Raw genomic sequence first — 21,312 nt, 5'->3', positions numbered from 1 at the left:
CCAGAGGTCCTGAGTCAGCATGTTGCAGTTTGACGTCAAACGGCAACGTGTACGTCAAATGGCAACATGTTGACTCAGGACCCTTGGCTTGCGAGGATGACAATTTACCTGCTTGATACTCAGGAATAAAGAAGATTTTTAAAGATTGTATTAATTTTTGTGGTTTTGGCCCCACCCCTCAGCCCTATGGGGGAAGGGTTCATAAAATTCACAAAATTTTTCCCCTTTATCCATAGATTCTATATGCTTTATTAGTGCATCGGTTTTAGAGAAGATGTTGAAAATGTTCACACGTTTACACACAAAGCAAGATGATTGAGAAAAAAATAGCCATAGGTCACATGAGTGACTCATGTGACCTAAAATTGAATTCCAGACTCTTAATAATGAAATTTAAAAAAAAAAGTAATTTATCACAGAATTGAGGACAACAAATGGAAACTGTGGATATAAATAAACGCCCTGTATTCATAAAACGCAGAACCTTTCAATTAATTAGCATGGAAGCGTGATGCTTTTACTAAAGAAGATCGTTATGCATTAAAAACAAACGGCACAAGGAAATGCAATATAAATAGCAACACTGATGCTAAATGTAGCAACATATTCTAACAAATGTTTAGTTTTTTTTTTATTTGATGAATTATGTAGTTTAATTGTTTTTGCGGCATACCGGGAAAAGAATCAATTTTTTGTTTATAAAAATTTAACGAATTCATTAAAATTTCGTATATAAAACTTCTGCAGATTGAAAAGCAGACTGTTTAAAATCTATAAGGAACTATAAGGATCTATAAAAATCGTTCTATCAAGGGAATTGTAAGCAAACGTTTGAATATATATTTACAGATTTTATACGGAAAGAGAACAAATAACGAAGCATTTGTGTGTGTGTTTGTTTTTGAAAAATATGTCATCATCTTCAAATACATATAAAGATTGTGTATTTACTCAAACTTTCATTATCTGATTTCGAGGATTTGACAAATGCATTATCATAATTCTACTTCTTTTGCAGAACAGCATCGAATATCAAAAGTAACAATAATTTCATCATGATTTTGCAAGTATATCAGAGGTTTATTAATTTTGAGCAAAGAACATATAAGCAAAATTCAGGTGAATAAAATTTAGGGGAATGAAAACCATTATACTCTTTGTTTAATTTTTAAAATACCTTGTATAAAAAATGATTAAATCAAACAAAGTAATGAGAGCTTAATTAACATAATATTAATCAAGTCAGAAGGGCGTCAATATCATATCAAAATTAAACTATTTTGATTCATTTTTAGAAGAAAAATGCATAAGTCATAATAATCCAATAAATAAAATCGACGTTCATTTCAAGTATTAAATCTATATCAAATTAAGAAGTGATATTGACATCGATTACAGTAGAAAGTTATATAAACCTATCATGTCGATACAATACAATTCTGAGTTAATAGGCGTAACGAAATTGTCGTGGCAAAGAAATCAATTTGATTGTTTTCATTAGTTCATTTAAAATTCATTTTAAACTATATCTTCAAATTCCATATATCGTTCTATCATGCATTACACAGACATTTTAACAATGTTATCAAATCTAAAATTATGTGGGAATATATTATCAATTATTAATTGCTAATATCCATTTTCATTCTGTTGATTCGATACGTCCATTTCAACCAAAAAGAAAGACACCAACAAAACTAGAAATTTAGATAATTTATCAAAACAAAATCATGAACTAATATTACAACATGAAAATACAAGTGATGATCGCCATTTTTCTTACTTCAACTATCCTTCTTGATGAAGAAATATACACTTAACAAAACTCAAAAGTTTTCACACTAATAAATGTTTTTAACAAAAATTACAGGATAGAATTCCATGGCATTTTCAAATTATTATAAACATTGTGAAAAGAAAATCAAATATCATGAAAATCATTGTCCCGTGACTAAGCTTAAAAACAAAACATTGGTAAAGTACAGACCCGTGATGAAACAAAATTGTGTAATTCCGGGAAAAATGACAAGGTAATCCAAATGCTATATAATACGTTATGTTTTCACATACGAGGGCTGTTCAATAAATAATGTCCTGAACTTTATGACATACAATACAGATATCATATGACATTAAACCTGACTTTCTCTCATTATTGAATCTTTACTGAATTCATAACAGTTTATGTGACCACTTTTCATCACATAGTTTCATCGTGAGAAGCTGGGAAACAAGGGCTTTTCTAGACACTGCATTGTAAATGAATGGTAAAGGACCAGTAAACTAGAGTGAAATTAAAAGCTTCATTAAAGCTTCTGTAAAACTTGTTAAAAATCCCAAAGAAATATTCACTGAAACATGTGACATTTACAGCAAGCAATGCCTGTTTTATAGACAAATTAGCAAGTGAATTTCAATGATAAAAAAATTATATAATGGGCATCAAAAATGGGTACCCTCTTTGCCAACAAAAATTATAACAACTTATGCACTGTTTGCCAAATTTCAACAAATACTATTTGATGATGTATGATTGACTTTAAGACACATAGCAAATTCAACAGACATCATATCGGGAGTAGTTTACACTGTTTTAAAGAAACGTTTGACAGTAAAAAACCTTGGTACTCAAAGGTCACTCTATATTTTGAAAAAATGAGTGAAAACGACAGCGTATACGAAAGTCTTAACAATTATTTTAAAATATCAGTAATTGTAGTTAACCACGTTTGTTTTATTTTCAAGCAGATATTGGAACATGAATACATTGCTTAAAACCATCAAAACAAAATTTACCATAAGAAGTACTAGATAAAAACGGCGAAGGTCTGACAAGAGCAAAGGTATGCAAGAGCACAAAGACTGGTTTATATGCAATTTTCTGAAATATTAGTGGTATTGTTGTTCCAATTCGTATTCGGGGAGACAGTTTAATATCCGGAGGAGTCTAGAAAGCAATTTTTTTTTTGCATAATGATCAAACGGTTTATTAGAGGAAGGACCCAGAATCAGGAATCCACTACATTGAATTCCTTCATGACAGCGTCCAAACCCGCATGCCCTGAAGAGTAAAGGGGGTTTCGGGATAAACAGAAAGTTAGTGTTTTTTCACATTAACATTATTGGCCAGATCTTTGACCTTTTGACTTGTTTCAATTTCCAAACTTGAAAAAACACCTTTCAGAAGGAAAAAACAAGTCCAAGAAATCATTGGATCTGCCATTTTCCAGTATACTAAGGGTCATACCCAAAAATGAGTTCTAAAAACAATCAGAAATTGGATAAAAAATGTTAAGGACATGTGTTTGGTTTAATAGAGATTGATAAGTAAAATTATGAAGACACTGAAAAGCGTCTTTTGCTTCTTTCTGAGCACCGAGGACATTATTAATTGAACAGCCCTCGTAAGTATAATTATACCATCCTCTTATAACAAAGATGTCTCTTAAGCCACGAGTCTTCTTTGCTCGATTTTTCCCAAACAGATAACATAACACAGAGTTTGTCAAAAAGTCATTATTAATGAAAATGCCAAAAATGTTTACAATCTTAAAAGTACATATGATACTCGTAATATATCTAATGCATAACATAGGACAGTAAATCTCATGTATAAATTATCTCCTTACAAAGATACATGTAGATAACATATTATTCACAGTACAAATACTAACATAGAAATAATAAGAGGTACTGAGAGCAATGAGCTCAATAAATGATACCCCGACTACCATATGGTTATAATTGCAAAGTCCATGTTTTGCTATTGTAAATCCGAAATAAGTGTCAAATCCAAAAGTAAAATACGAGGTGCATTATGGTATTATGTAATAAAGAATCTATTAAAGCATCATAATTAATTAGTTATGGCAAAAAGGAACGGAATGGAAAAGCTGAAGACAATTTGTTTGTAAGTTTTTACTTTCCCATTTCTCGTCTGTATTTAACAAAACGTTTTGAATTTTAAACGGCTAGTTGTAAACTCAGTAGTGTATTTTATTTCAAGTTCACTGGGATATTTAAAGATGACATATGGAAAAATATTGTTAATTGATAAAAAAACTAAGGTGAAAAAGTCATGTTTTCCTGTGGCCGGGAAACTATATGTGTATCAAAAAGTAAAATAGGAGGTGCACAATGGCAATATGTAATAAAGATTCTGTGAAAGTTTCATCAAATTTCATTCAGTGGTATTAGATTGCGGATAAGAGATGAAAGCGTAACAGACGGACGGACGGAACAGACGGACGGACAGACGGACGGAGGGACGGACGGAATTAACGATTACTATATACCCTCCCGCTTTTCAAGCGGGGGGTAAAAAATCTAGTCCATATATCAGCATGTTGAGATGTACCTGCAAGTGTTTTCATCTTCTTTTCATTTTACACGTTCTGAATAAAGTTTTCTTCAATGAATATGAAAAACATGTTGGCTAATATTAGAAGAAAAACAGTGCTCATGGATGTTCCAACAGAATGGTTAATGAAAGGTGCAATAGAAAAATATGTACCAAGGGTGTTTGGTCTGGTCTTCAAAGATACACAGTAATACGAAGTATCAATTCTTTAAATTAATTGTAAAATAATGTTTTGAGTTTTTTTACTTAATTAAATAAAAGTATTGAACTTATTTACAATGAATAATCACGGTATGTTTTAAAATTAAATATTTCTTTAAAACTAAAATAATATTCTTATATTAAAATGAAATATCACTTTTATACCCATGCTTTTTCTAAGCTATTGTGATTTAAAGAAATCTAAGATAAACCAAATCTTCAAAAAAGTTTTTGAGAGAATTGAATTTTTACAAAGTAAAGTATAAGAGTAAGTAAAAATAAATAAATGCCATAGTCAACAATCGCCGGAAAATGAAGTTTTTAAAAAAATAATTTTGTCAGGACAAGACGGTATGCCCTTAATGTCAGAATCTATGGATATTCAGCGTGGGTGTCTTAATACGGCAACTTTGATGCGTTAATCATGTGACATTTATAGCTTGAATCTAATTAATTCATTTACATGACACAATGCTATGAATTAAAAATAAATATTAATTCCTCCCTCTCATAATATATAAGCCATGAACATTAAAAATTTCTTTGTTTATTTGAATCCTTTGGTGACCTGTATTGTAAATCCCTTTTTTGTATTTTAATTCATTTTTTAAAATGTGTACTTTTTTGGTTAACATGTTTTTAATCAGAAGAAGATTATAAGCTTATCAAGCCTCCTCATTACCAACTTATTTCCACTATTTTCATTAGATGTGATAGTTAAATTAACCATTGACTACTTAAATATTTGAAATTTAGGTTCGAGTCTATTATGAGACCCAATAAATAACAAATATCATTCATAAGGATGAATCATATTGTTCAATAATTTGATATTAAAATCAACAGTCAACAATAGTCTAATGAAATCGAAGTTTCAGGTGTTCGAAGGGTCCCGAGGGGACACAACATTGTTGAGTATGTCATTTTCAAACTTTGCTTAATTTTTCATTATGTTAACAATGCTTATTTTATACACATGTCTTCGCTTTTTGATTTATGAATGAAAATAGTTACAATAGAAATGTGAATATTACAATACTTGTTTTATTTTGTATATACGAGGGTTGTCCCAAAATTCCGTAGACAAGCGTTGTTTTGTAAATATGTCATACATTAATGAAACTTGTATATAGATTAAACCAACACTATCTAATAAATTTATTGACAAATATGGATAACTACACAAATGATTCCAATTTAAAAGACACATTTCAATGTCTTGTAGGTAGGCGGCGCAATTTGCAATTAAAATTTGGTACATTATATTTGAAATCCTACGGAAAAGTAATTACTGCCCCGTATTTTTTAATGGAAATGAAAATTCTTAATACTGTTCTATAAACTACATTTCCCCAAATTTTGGTGTTTATGCTTTGAAAAATATGATTTTTGTAACGTTTTATATACACGAGGTTGAACTCCGACTTTCTGAAAAATGGCGGCTGCGTTGGCACAGGCGGCGCACTGAACTATGATCAAGTGTTTTGATCCTGAATTCACTCTTACAAAAATGTACCAGTCATATCGGTTTTGGTAGACTAGAAAACTTTTTCTCATTCTGAGTATTTAAAATGATTAAAACGGTTTCTCTATGTATATGTGAATAACAGTAGCTTATATAAAAGACGGGGCTAAGAAATGGGCAAGAGTTGCCTTGTGCAACTCCCTTATAGAAAACAGACGAAAAGCCCGTAGAAATGTAGCGTTTTTAAATTATTATTGTTTCATACCTGTACATGCATATACTTTGTTTACATATTTTAATGTTTGATCATATCATAGTTATTAAGATATTTCACATTAATAACTATAACCGTTTCGTTTAATTTAAGAATTTAATTCTGGTAATTGAAAGATTTTCTCCTAAAATTTGAACTGTTGACATTTGTATTTTTTGACGTTGCAGATTGCTCCGGGTGTTAGAGAACGATATCACTTTCAATGTTATTTCTCGAAAAGTTTTCAAGTAAACATCATTAAACTTCATAATTTATCTGCCAAGAACACGCTTTATCCACCCTGAAAATTTTTTAAAGATACATTAATTGCTTTAAAAGATATGAGCTCAGTCTACGAAATTTTGGGACAACCCTCGTACTGTCATCACAATCTGTTTTATTTGCTTATGGTACGTAAAAATAACGTAGCTCATATATTTCGTACAATTGTGATCTATTAAACATATCCTGTCATGCCATATATTCTTTGCATTACTTGTAAAATTTCAAAACGTTAATTTAATTTTGATGATTTTGATCGTTTTGATGGTTAAATTTGCTATGAAAGTAAAAAGATGTTAAATATATTCCATCCCTTATGGTCTTTTCATCGGTAGATAAGAATTGAAAATGCTCATAAAAATATGACTGTATTCACAAACTTCATAAAACAAGTTCATCATATTATATAGGAAGATATAAAATCAGGATATCGATATTCAGGAAATGCGAATACGAGCAACAATTGTTCATTTTCTGATTGAGAATTGATCTATCAATATTTATTGATTTTCATAACCCCTCCTCCACATCGCTTAAAAAGCGAAAGTGTAGATCGTAATAGGAATGTCTGTCCATCTGTTTGTATGTATGTCAATCAGTCTGTTACGCTTTGGAGTACCGATATTTTATCCGAAACTCCTTCTATACCACTGAATGTTATTCAATGTGAATTTTCACAGAATCTCTGTTACATAGTTCCATGCATTGTGACCTCCTATTTAACTTTTTTATTGGAGGCATATTTTGAGTTTCCCAGAGCAAAATATGGACATGACCATTCTTTCTTTTATATTGAAATTTACCCATTTATTATCTGATAATCTTCCTATACCACTGAATAAAGTTTAATGACACTTTCACATATTCTTTTTTTTTTTTAAAAATAATACCATTGTCCATCTCCTATTTTACCTTTTGATCTGACAATTACTTCGGATTTCCCAGAGCAACACTTGAACATTATTACCATATGGGAGGCCAGGGTATTACTGTATATGTACTTAAAAAAGCGGGCTTCATGTCTTAGCGGCTTTGGCGCGGACAATGATGCGCTAATTCATGAATACCGCTAAAAAATAATTTATCTACACTATACACGGCACGGATATGTGCAGCGCTGATTCATGATTACACCAACAGCTACATACCAATTGAATGCGCTAAAATTTGAGTACACAAATTTATGTATACGTACAGTATTTACTGAGCTCATTGCTCAAAGTGCCTAGTTTTAATACAATTTCAGATTAAATACATAGGTATTCGTCATAATCCGAGCATTGAGAAAAGAAAAACTCACGATTTTATTGTAGGTATTCTTTTTGCTTTAATCTAAATAAAATTTATAGTTTAAAGGAAAATATTTACATTTGCAAATGTTTTTTTCTTCTAAATAAACCTTTTAAAGAAGGAAAATGTGCAATTCTGGTTTTTTAAACTAATTAGGTGGTTAAAGATCATCAGCTGACCGAATCATGAACGCAGTGATATTCAAAGTCACAATATTAATGGAAAACATAATAAAAATGTTACTAAACATTTCAAAATAATGCATACATATATATATATATATATTACTATATCAAACATGGTTTAAGACTGTTTTCTATTTTATTGTTATAATAAATTTCTATGCAGACGATTGTTGGTTGTTAATGTAATGTTGCAAGTTAGGCAATTAGTTTTGCAATGCACATGAGTCAGTCTAGTGCAGTTCTTGAAAAATTCATTACAAAATGCTTCTAAGACGTTATGAAATTTAGAACTTCAAAATAATGCAGCGCAGCAGCGTACATACATATGTATATATATATATATATATATATATATATACTACCCAATGTCCTTTGCGCAAATATCAAAAATAGTAAAAAAAAAATTAAAGGAACATGTTTTCTGTTTTGATTTTGCCTTACCTTATTCAAAAAAATTACAACACCGGCCTTCACCTTATATTTGACGTCACCGGAAACTTACGCAGACGAAGTTATGTCGGTTTCTTCCGTGAAACTGTTAAAACATGTTGTAGCAACATGTTGGCTAAAACAAGTTACTTGAAAAGAACGATTTAATGCAATCTCTTGCAATGCACAGAACTTTTTATGACGTCATACTTTCGTCACTTCAACGGTTCGGGTATTTCCGATTTTGTCGGAAACTTCCGAAAAATTCATTTCTTTTTATTGTTTTGTTTTATTCTTTTTGCTTTCTTTTTCTTGAATGATAGACAGAACATGTGTAGGTTTATGATAGTAAATAAACTGCGCTCGCCCCAACGGTCACACCGTAAAACATATTATCTAAGTAGTCAAACCTGCTACAATGCATAGAATTTCTTCATCAGTCAACTGACGAGGCAGACATTGTGAATTTTTTTTTAAATCAGGAAAAGGTCATCGATTACATTTTTTCATCGCGCCATGTCACCATTGAGGTTTGGATTGAGTGTGCGATGAGACCAGAATGCGATGAAGCTATCCCACGGGAAGCGTTAGTATGCTGACGTCATTATGCTAAAACGCGTACAATAGCTCGATGCTACGAGGACGTGATGTTATGATGGTGGTGAAGCAAACAAACAGACAATTAAGTATACGCGCTTTCATGATTTTTATGACCTGTTCATGACCGTTGGGGGGTGTGCAGATCAAAAGGTTTTATATTCAAACTATAAGGCACGGAAGTATGTTCACACGAATTACAGCTCACTTGCTTACATTTTTAAAACGTTCTCTTGCAATTTTGGCCGAAAAACATTGCAGAGTTATTTTTTTGTTTCTTTGAAAGATTTCTATAAACTGAAAGCCTTTTATGCTTTAAGTTATTATTTATTTATTCGCACAGAAGGACATAGGGTATTTTCGCCTTTTATCAGGTTCTTTCACAACAAAAAATTTTTACGTATGTACAGATTTCATCCGAATTTCCTCGCCACGTTAGTCATAGGTTTGTTATAAGAAATTAAAATTACAGTAGTTGCTTCCATTTTTGAAACGTTCTCTTCATAAATAATTTTCTACTTCGAAACGCTTGTACATAGGAAATATCTTTAAAATCAAGAACAAATTACTGTATAAAGAGTTATTATTTGTCATATTTTTACAGGAAAAATTATTGATTGTATGTTTAAAATCAAGTTTGTTTTGAAAAAGAATAATCAAATCGCCAGCATGTTCCATCATTTTTCAACAGAGGATCAACCAAGTTTCGCAAAAGAAAAATACAGGAATATCTTGAAATATCTTCTGCTCAAGAACATCAAAGTCGTGATTCGTCATATCATTATAGAAACATCTTCTAGTGGTTTAGATTCAAATTTGTTCACATTAAGGGTGAGTAGGGTGGGACCAAAATGAAAGATCGGGGTTGTACTAAGAAAAAATGATTGATTGTATATGTTTAAAATCATTATTTTTGGAACTTTTTTAGGTAAATAAAAAAATTTTCTATGGGAGCATCCTTTCAAAGTGTATCCTTTTCTTCCTGGCTCACGTGATCAATGATCAATATGGCCAATGGACCTCTTGTTTGAAGCCCATATTGTATCGTGTTCAGGTGCAATACGAAGAGGTAGCTTAGCAGTTATTTTGTGATCAAAAATAGAAAGAAAGATGCAATACCTATGTCCTTTTTGATATACATTCCCACGATAGAGTTTAATTATGATAACACTTTTGTGTAATTAAATATAACACCTAGTTTAAGTTTTGTAGAAAAATTGACAAAAATTTAACAGTTAACTTTTTACATATTTGCATATTTTCTCTTGTTAATTAAATTCTCACTACATATTACATCATTTTCTTTTCTTTGTAATTAATTTTTTTCTCTGCTTAATTAATTATAAAAATTTGGATTCGACTAAAGTTGTTCTAAATTGACACAAGAAACTTGCAAATTGGAGGTTTTATGGTGATGTAATTTGCTTAAGTTTGGTTTTCAACTGCTTATATATGTATGCATGATACATAAAGGAAAAGTTAATTACTGATCAAGAGATGTTACGAGCAACACCATGGCTAATACACAGGAAACGATTGTGATGGTTGTCAAACCTCATTAATTACCTTGACCAAGAACATGCAAAATGTGTCCACATGACATAAATCTTAATGTTATGCAAAGTTCCTTTAGACACAAACGTGAATTAAGTAAGACATCTAAAAAAATCAGGCGTAATTTAACATTGTATTTACGTTTCATAGCCATAAAAAGAATCTTGAAGGCTGGTGTCCACATAGAGTTTTACTGAATTTTAAATTGTTATTCAAGCATTTTTTATAAATATTAAAATTTTCTTAAGACAATTAAGATAAGTGATAAATGACAAACACTCGCCCACTGTCCTTCAGAGGAAAGACGCCGTAAACCGGAATTATTCTCAGATTTCACAGTTGGAAAATGAGGCTGCAGATATATATTTTATTTTTGTTTCTTGCATTGGCTGTTTCCCAAAGTGAGTATCTTGTATTTTCCATTGTTAATTATTTGATCTCTCATTTTAGGATGTGTTTAAAACGATTTCCGATTCATTATTCCATCATTCTAAGCTTTTCATAACCGATATAAATCTAATTCATTTTTTATTTGGAAAAGGAAACTATGACTGTTTTACAGAAAATGCAAGAAAAGGTCATGGAACTCAAAATCCTCAAGTACCCCAAATATTGAACTCACAGTTGCAGTCCTTGTTCTCACAGATATTTTCCATGTCCCAATCTAATCGTCAGACATCTTTGCAGCAACTCTTTCAAAAGCTAGCGACTTTATTGGAACCATTACTACCCTTCGTCAACATCCTACTCTATCAAGTGACAGAGCTTTTAAAAACAATCTCTAAAGATTTAGTTGATGTCGTGAAAAAGTTGGTGGCTCTTCTTGAAGCGACGCTTCCAAACTGGAGGAACATTTTAAAAGAACTGGTTGGAGCTCTTCTGAATCTGATCAAGGATTACTTACCGCAGTTATATCCATTGCTAAGGGAAGTCATCAAAGTGGTTACGTCACTGCTCAATGTTTTGCTTGATGAAAATTTCCTCAATCTCGGTGAGTTGCTTCAACCACTGGTGCAGCAGGCCAGCGACGTACTTCAACCGTTGGAGAAGCCAGCCAGCAACTTACTTCAACCGTTGGTGAAGCCAGCCAGCCGTTTACTTCAACCATTGGTGAAGCCAGCCAGCAGTTTACTTCAACCATTGGTGAAGCCAGCCAGTAACCTACTTCAACCACTGGTGAAGCAAGCCAGCAGTTTACTTCAACCAATGAAGCAGCCGGCCAGCAACATGTTTAATCAAATATCATAGCGTATCTTATACTTATCCAAGATAACCGTGAAAGATTGGAAATTAAGAGAAAGTAATGATAAATAATGACACTATTGGTTAAGTTTTTGATAAGTAAAATTGTTTTGCAATGAATGACTGAATGCTTTGACAAGTAATTGTGATAAATATTAAATATGAAATATTCTGTATTTCTTGATTAATATTTTTCATTAATGACATGCGCTATGTTTCATATAAAATCTGATATGAACATTAGTCAAAAAGTAGCAAAAGTTCTACTTAATGTTTTTGGTTGCATTTCCTTATAAAACATTCTATGATGAAACATATGGAGATAACAAACAGTATTCAAGATCAAAAGTCCATAAAACAATACAAAACAGGAGCAAAGTTAACACGGACCTCTAAAACACCAGAGGTGAGATGAGATACCATGGAGGAGTGAGCATACCCTGCCGACCGGTCACACCCACCGTGTGCTCCTTGTAAAAATCGGGAATTAACGGGAAAATCCGTCATCAATTCGGTTTATAAATGATAAACAATAAATATGAAAAAAGTCCGTCAGCATTTGACTCAATGGTAAATTGTATTTGCTGACAAGGTTATTATATTGACCATAAAACTTAGGAAATGATGACTTTAAACGAGACTGCTTAAAAACTTGTTTCATCAACTTGTTTGTCAATAATTTACCTCGATTAAGAAATTGTTTATAGGTAGAGCAAGCTCTTGCGTATCGAATCAAATGAGATATATAAACTCCGTTTGCAGGTGATGGAGGTTTGATATCAACCATATAATCTGCAATATTCTCAACATAAATGGAAGCGTCTGAAAATATGTTGCATTAACTTTTTTATCAGTAGTCTACCCCAGTTTTAAAATTGATCATATTCAGAACATGCTTTGATCCCTCAATCAACCAAACGTAGTTATTATTTGGATATAACTACATATAAAATTTGATGTTGAAAAAATTTAGACATCCTTTTTTTACAGTAAACTTTATTTACACTTTGTTAATAATTCTTATACGGAATAAAACATCAAAATACGAAACAGATTTTGCAGGCTCTATGGAATAGTTAATAAAAAGTACACTGAAGATCCTTCAACTCGACTGTAATAAACCCACGACATATTGTCAATAAACAATGGTTATTTCGATTCTTTTGTCGATACGATTTATCCCTGAGAGCTTGAGATACAAGATACCACAGAGTCTTGCACATCTGTTTCATATATTTGGATATTTTACTTGAAAAAGACGTTAATGGGAATCTAACAACAAAGCTCTTTGATAAACATGACGACTTTAACTTGAAAATCGTCAACTTTCCTTACTTATGCAGCAATATACCTTCATCATTTGCATACTGAGTTTATATCTCTTAGTTGATTCGATAGGAGGAACAATTTCTAATAGTTTAAAGTCATCATTTCCTTAGATTATGGTCAATACAATGATCTTTTCAGCAAATAAATTTTATCATTGAGTCAAATGCTGACTGACGTTATTCATACTAATTGGTAATACATTATTTATACACTGAATGGACGACGGAATTTTGCCCTTATTTCCCGATCATGAGAAGGAGAACACGGTCGGTGTAACCGGTCAGCACCTGATCCCATCTTTAATGTTTTGGAGGTCCATGCTTCCTCTGCTCCTTTTTTGTACTGTTTTATGGATTTTTTTATCTTATATATTTTATCTCCATATTCTCCATATGTTGAACTCTATATGTTTCATTAAATAATGTGTTTTAGAATCCCTCGTAAAATGGAGTCTTAATTGCATTTTACATCAGCTACTATTCACTTATTGTGTTTGAAAAGCGAGTGTATTGCGACCAAGAAAACTTCCTTGATATCTTTATCTTTCTGTGAAACAGCGTCATATGCTACACGAGGTCATAGTTGAGCAGCTTAAACATCATAGCTATGTGATGTAAATTGAAAACATTGTAAACATGAGTTTCAACAACATATTTGGAGGAAGTTTTGCCGTTTTATTCTTTGTATGAATGGTTTATTTACCCACACTTTTTGTAGCAAGTCAAGGTGTATATTTTTCTTACATTATTCTTGTTTACAGTAAGGAGTACAACCCCAGTTCTGATATTTGTCACATCGTGAAAAGATTTCGTTTTGATATCATTTCACAGTGCGACAGAATATAATTTGTATTAAATGAATATATTACAGTATTGTTATAATATATTATATTTGATCATACTTGCTTATCAAGAAAAAGACAATTTTTAAAGAAAAATACCCGTCTTTGTGAGAATGAAAAAATATACACGCAACAAAAAACGAGCATTACAATCTGCTTTGGTCCAAATTTTTGTATTTTTATCAAGCTGACAGGTACTTATGTTAAATACTTTGCTTATTTAGAGAACTAGAAAACATTTACAAATCACTAAAAAACCAAAACAAACAATATTGTAATTGAAAACTAGAGTAAATAAAGAGATTGACTTGAACAGGTAAATGAAATCGGAGTGATGACAGAGTGATCACAGATGTAAGGTAATGTAAGGTAATTTGTTAATTTCTCGATTGGTGGGCTACAACAGGTATATGTATGTTGTAACCTTCAATCGAATCGTTAACGCAGAACATAACATGAACATAAAAAGTGTTGTTTTTTTAATGCCTGTACATGTTACTAGGTTTTTATATTGTTTGAGAAGGATTGTAACAACTTCACAATTCCGACAGTAAATTTAAATTATTGTACCTGGGAATATTTTAGTCGTTGAATTTTCATTTCTTAAAATGATTAAAATTCATCAATTAACACAAGTTAAAAGTGTGCAGTCATAGTAACTTTATTAACAGAAATTTTAAAACAATGATGGGAGAAGATATAGATGTGAATTTTGCAAAAAAAACCTATCATTTTTAAACATACAAGAAAGTCAAGTCCTTAATATTGCTAAATCTACAAAATGAATTTTAATTTTTATTTAAAGATGTTTCAAGGTGTTAATGATGTAGTGTTATTAAAATGAGGGACGTTGACGATAGAAAAATTGAATTCATCATCTTTATCATAAAGTTTAGTTGTAAGATTGTCAACAATGTCTCTAGTAAAACAACCATATGTATGAAAAAGATATATTCGTCTCTTTTTTCTCTAAATTTCTATTCAGGGCACTCGTTGTGAATCAATATTGATTGATGAAATATCGATAATACATCTAAATTTCAAGCTAATGGCCTCACCAAGAAACCATTTTCAGGTAAATTTTCAATAAATCATTTTTCATTACATAAATAGGAATAAGTCTGCTAATGATGGGACACATAGCAATCCAAACAATTCTCTAAAAACTACATGTTATTGATATAGGTATTTTTATTAAATATTTATAGTGTTTATAAAACTGCATGAGATATGAACGAAGAATATTCAAGTTCAAAAGTCTTTCAAAACAGTACATAGGAAAAGAGCACATTGGACATCTAAATTATAAGCGGGAACAGATGCCGTGGAGAAATCAAAGTACTCAGAAGTACAGAGAGCCGGGCTCATTTACAGAGTAGAATGAATTTCTTACATGAATCACGTTTATATTCTGATGAAAAAAATATTTTAAAACTATCAATATAAATGATAAGACACTGACAGTGAGTTTTTCAATCCCAATACCACGGTCCGATTTTGTCAGAATCAGAATTAATCTGGTACCGCAGCTGAATGTAAACAAACAGTCCAGTCTGGTTCCCTCTCCTGCTTTACCTCGTATATAGAGAACTACGGTAGCACTGATTATCAAAAATCCTTACGCTAATGAACTATGTTCTTCGACTTAGAACTGAAGTTTTCAAAGTCATTACTACTAATGTTTATTTATATAGATAAAACTTCGTTTTATTTTTGTTGCTTTATTTAGCGTTTGTATTATCTCAAAAGCGGTTGAGAGTAAGAATTATATTTTTGCATAACTTTAAAATGGCGACTATGGGGTTGACTTATTTTAAGCCGGCAATTGCTCTTTGAAATAAGCATATATATATATATATTGGACTTTTTTAGTACTTCTAAACTTTCCTTTCACTGATTATAATTATTTTTTTAACATATATATAATTATTTCCCCCAAAATTAAAATAAATTATATGTAATCATTTAATGATTTTCAGCGGGGTTTTTTTTTTATTTTATATACCCTCCAAAAAATTGTTTCAATCAAATACCATTGAACAAGTTTGAAGTATATTCATTTATAATCGAGAAAAAAAATTTTTGTATAGTCATTTCAAACTTGTCATTTCATTCTCTCCTACTCCAAGTTTGAAACAGTTTAAGAAATGTGATTTTTATCTTCAATTGAATAGATAAAGATAAACTGTGATCAATCTCAAAATAACCTAGAAACAGTATTAATCTGTTTGAGGATAAACATACACACCCCTACTAATGTGTTCGGAACCTTTTATTTTTCGGTGTTCTGCAATTTATAAAACCCGATGAGTTCAGAGTAGCTCTGGCAGTGGCGCTGGCGAGAGTAAGCGAGACTACAGCGAGATAGGGTAAATTATTCACGGAAATGTGGCTAGGAAGTGACTAGCACGTGGAGACATGGTAAACAGAAAAGTTATGTTGCGTAACGTTTTAGTTTTCACCACCCGATCATATCATTCTGTAGGAATGTACTTCAATCGATCTGTCTTGAATTCATCCAAGTTTAAATTATAAGTATTCTCTATGATACAATTTTCTGCTGTCATGAATTAAAATTTCTTTTTGGCCAACTATTTCGCATGGGAACCGGGACTATATTTTTTGGCGTCAGATTAGCAAATGAGGCACCAATGTGACTTTAACTGACAAATCAGCTGAATGAGAATTGCATTATGGATTACTACGAATACTACAGGAATTTTACGCTTGATAAATTCCTTTATTGTACTATCGGTGAATACAATTGCCAGGTGGATTCCCTGGCCAACACACGTGATCACAAGTATAGTTATATAAAAAATGTTTTGTCCATTTAAATACATACGAGAAGCTGCTCGTTTTCCTTACCCTTGAAGTGTTGGTGTTCTGAACATGACATTAACTACTATTAATTTTATTAAACATATTTTTTTCTATTTAACAACAAATTAAAAACGCCCGTGATATCTTTCATAGTTTCTAATGTTTGCATTTTGTTCATAAGAACATTTTTATTATTTTGCACTCCATTGACATGATCATAAATTGACGTGAACCACGTGTTCGAAGTAACATGTAAACATATATTTGGCGTACAAACGTATTCAATCAACAATTGGTCAGTTGCTCGTGGTAACTTCCTCTGTGCGCATTAATAGCAATAATCATATAAGGCAAACAAAGGTTTGTCAGTGTAGATGATCTTATACATTTTTCTACCAGCGTATCGGTCGCTAGTGAGCTGTAATTTTTGTAGTAAATTATGGTAAGATATATTAATTGTTAACCCCCTTTTTTTAGCACCCATTTCTGTTGAAAATCATGAAAGTCTTTCAGAAAGGTCTGGAAACACATTTTTCACAAGACATGTTTTCAGAAAAATAGACTATAGCAATTTCCTGTTTACTGACAATTTTATTTATAAAACCGGTTCTACCCTATAACCTTTGAATAGGTAAACCCAGACCACGTGTCTTGAATTTAAATCACAATAACATTAGTAGGGGTTATACAGGGGTGAGGAGTAATTCTCCCATTGCTCGCTTTGTATCGACCAGGAAGACGGAATATTCCGTAGTTAAATTGGGTTTAAAGACAGAGGCCTAACAATTTACCTGAAATATGTCTGACCAAAAGAAAAAATTACACACACACTGTATATAATAGATTATAATTGTTAAAAAAAATCTGAAAGAATAAATTTCAATCGTTTAGAACTATTAAACTCTGCTTATTTTACTGAGAAGATAACAGTGCATCTATTGATGTTATTTTTACCGCTTGCATTTGTTGAATTCTGTGGCTTTCCTTTTATATAATAGGGTTAAAATATGTAATAATATAAGCATTTCTTGAATATTCTGAATGTACCGAAAAACCCTAAGATGTAGATGATTCTTCAAAAATTTAACTTGGCATATAAAATTTGTTGTTGTTGATAAAATATTAATTACACAAAGTTTCTCTTACAGTACGAGGGGTTATCAAAAAGTTCGTGGACTAGCGCCATAAAATTAAAACTGCTTTAGGTACATCAATGAATTTTATGATATCAAGATAGCATCTTTTTTTCTATCTGAAGAATAAAATATAAATCATTTTATTTTTTAAATAAAGTAGTAATGTTTTTGTAAGCAATGATATGTCCAGGCGGCGCAATCTCGAAGGCGACGTTTTGCGACCTATGTGTAAATGAGAAGAAACTCTTTTGATATGAACATTTGACATCCAAAAATCCCGTTAATTCAGATATTTATTGGGACATAATTGTTCCATAAACTATGAAATTTTAACTACATTCTGTAAGTTTTATGAAATTTTATCGTGAATTTTACATGGAGCGTCCAATCAAATAAGGCCTTGAAAATGACGACAGAAGGGGGAAGGGTTTCCTTTTCCAATATTCTATATAAAGTTTTGCCCCTGAAAAAAAATGATTTGGACCTAAGAAATATTTAAACTGGCCATAGAGAAATAATATGCATCCAGAGTACTTGTCTTTTAATGTCAAAATAGATTCAAAGAGAAAAGGGATGCACAGTTAATGTCTATTTGTATTCAAGGTGTGAAAAATCTAACACGTCAAAAATGACGTTGGTCATGTAACTCCCAAAAGCAAAATATTCTTGCACAATCAAGCGAGGATCTCTCCCAATGTATAAATCAATTTGGAATATTATATTTATTGAATTTAAAGCCGCTGTTTATGACATTGTAAAGTCATTAAAACAAGGCGGGTTTAAGTCCTTTTAGTAATCAGCTCCAGGGAATCTTATAAAAAAGTGTATGAGATAGCAGATGCGGACATTGAAAAACAATGACGTTGTCTTACGTCATGAAACTAAATGAAGACAGCACCGGGTGATCATATTATGTCGTTTTTATTTTATCATAATTTGGCAAATAATGAACGTATTGGGCTAAAATTTTTAATCCGACTTATCTCAATATGAGTTAAGGGGTACAGACCCTCTGATATGACAGATAACTCTCCGAGACAGTCAGAGTACAAAATATGAATACTACTCACAGTTCTCTTAATCAGAGTTTCCTAATTTAGACCTCTGAGTAGTCAATTCGCTGAAATCTAACATGTGATGGAAACATAACTTTCTATTTCTTTTGCCAATCTCTTACTAATTGTTTTATTATATCTTACAATAACACATTTAAATCCTACTTCAAAAGCATTTTAAATTGAATAAGTTGTATTTTTTAAAAGACCATTTTAATAATGGTTTAATGTTTCAAGTACTTAATACAGAATTTTTATAAGTATGACATGTTTTTCATATGAAGAAATCTTTAGAAGAAAGATAACTCCTCCTCACAGATGTATTTTTTTCTCACAACCACATACAACACTGTAATTTTCTGACTTAGGAAGCATCGCTTCATGCTGTTTTCTGGCATGATTTTGATAGGTATTATACTAAGTATTATTTTCATATACACCTCATATATCAAATTAAATGTTATGATAATAAATCGTTACTGTTTCTGTTCTCTATGTTGAAATTTCTTCATATCATGATCTGACATAAAAATCATTTCTGAACAAATAAGCTGCGCTTCTTACATCAAACTATTTTCCATGTGGATCTAATGTTATTGTTGATCATGAAAATCAACATTAGAAATATTAAATTTTCTGAGTGAAATTTGATAGCAGAGGGTCGGGACCCCTTAAGTCCCGTTACGGAGACAAATAGAGATAAAAAGTCTAGGAAAGATAACTCTCACTCAAATGCACTGACTTCATTTAGCTGCATCCATTACGCATGTGCATTTGCTCTTCCTTTCCATCTTCCGTCATCCACTGAAGCTCAGCATCGAGTTTAGTCTCAACAATATTCATCTTCATCTTGTGTTCCACTTACCGTCCAACGTCGGAAATATGAACGTAATCAGGGCAAATAGATCCAGGACTAAGCGCCCATCCATATTACCCGATGCGAGAATTACCATGGCATATCTAAAGTATGAACATCCCCAACGACGATATTAACCACGTGTGCAGCAACCATCGCAGTAGATGTGCTACCTACTAATAATACACTGCAGGCATCATGTGTACCTCTTGCATCTTTTTCGACTTTACTTCTCCAGTCAATTCGGCAACCAGTGCGATTAGTCAGCTATAACTGACTGAAAAGGGAACCATATAGTGATTTATCCCGCTTCAGACAAATTTGTAGATTGCCGATTGGATAAAGGCTGATCACATGACGCCCTGAAATTTTCCGTATTACGTCTCCGTCGAGGTGTAATATGAAAATCGGACACGCAATTCCGTTCGAAGCGTTCTTATTGTAAATAAACATGGCGGCAAAGAAACGGTTTATGTAGGTAGTTTAGTTAAATTTCTTGTTACCGTCACGATATTTTATGTTGATTATTATTGGATTAAAACTTAATATTTTCATAATATGCACAAATATTTTTTTATATCGAAAAAGGTCTTCAGCGGGATAAATTCGTAACACAGTCAGTTAGTGACCTAATACGGATTCATACAGGGTGCGAAGCCGAGTCCCAATACGGATTTCCATTTCACACCAAGTATGAATCCGTATTAGGTCACTAACTGACTGTGTAACTAATAATACAGATCAGCTTCATATACCATATTTCTGAACTCTTGTTTGTGAACAACATGACCTCAGTGTATTAATACATTGTGAATTGAATCCAAATTCTCGTTGTTATTAAAACCAATGTTTACAAATGGTGCCCATGTACCTTGGACATCACCAGTAGCCACCATGCAGTAACATATCAGGGGCGGGAAGTGATCACGTGCCTGTTGGATCCGCCACGACATAGATCGGTGTCGCATATCATCGGATTCGGACTACAGAATATTCCAACCATCATGGCTTCCATGTAAACGTGTTGGTAAAATTGTTTTAATTTTTATGTGTAGCGAGGAACTTGACCGTGAATGAATCTTAAGAAAGACATTTTCTGAGCATTCAACCATAGTGACATTTATTACTTTATGAATTCAACTGTTAATATTTTTTATTTGTCATTTAATTGAATTATTTTGTGCATCAATCAGCTGATCCCTTGGCAGTCTTGTAAATTTTTACACTTGTGCTTGTCTTGATATATGCTATTTATTCAATGTTTATTTATTTATTTTGCATTGACATCACCTCGATCATCACCACCATTGTTTGTGCCTTCATTTTTGACACTGTTTGAGAAAAATTTTTGAAGAAAGAGTCACAGATCAGGGAGTATGAGAGTTTTCAGATTAACAAGAGGTTAAGCTGTGAC

At 31.9% G+C, this 21,312-nt stretch overlaps 1 protein-coding gene across 2 annotated transcripts; it reads left to right on the top strand.

Annotated features, from left to right (window-relative positions):
- Positions 1 to 10,803: 10,803 nt before the first annotated feature.
- Positions 10,804 to 12,025, top strand: LOC134238893 (uncharacterized). Of its 2 annotated transcripts, none has more exons than XM_062721006.1 (2): positions 10,804 to 11,017; positions 11,158 to 12,025. In XM_062721006.1, the coding sequence occupies exons 1-2, from the start codon at positions 10,963 to 10,965 to the stop codon at positions 11,862 to 11,864; spliced, it is 762 nt and encodes a 253-aa protein (XP_062576990.1). In that variant the 5' UTR covers positions 10,804 to 10,962; the 3' UTR covers positions 11,865 to 12,025. The 2 variants fall into 2 exon arrangements, with proteins under 2 accessions (XP_062576990.1, XP_062576991.1); XM_062721007.1 differs by having other exon boundaries at positions 10,807 to 11,017; positions 11,179 to 12,025.
- Positions 12,026 to 21,312: the final 9,287 nt, after the last annotated feature.

Source organism: Saccostrea cucullata, unplaced genomic scaffold (assembly GCF_032062105.1).
Source record: "Saccostrea cucullata isolate Sc308-1 unplaced genomic scaffold, CSIRO_AGI_Scuc_v1 ctg383, whole genome shotgun sequence".
Lineage (NCBI taxonomy): Eukaryota > Metazoa > Mollusca > Bivalvia > Ostreida > Ostreidae > Saccostrea > Saccostrea cuccullata.
The sequence above is the reverse complement of the archived record's forward strand: the minus strand, read 5'-3'. Positions and strand labels throughout refer to the sequence as shown.

Coding starts and splice junctions, on each gene's coding strand:
- LOC134238893 (XM_062721006.1), top strand. CDS start 10,963: ATGAGGCTGCAGATATATATTTTATTTTTGTTTCTTGCATTGGCTGTT. Junction 11,018..11,157: donor TGCATTGGCTGTTTCCCAAA/GTGAGTATCTTG, acceptor TATTTGGAAAAG/GAAACTATGACTGTTTTACA.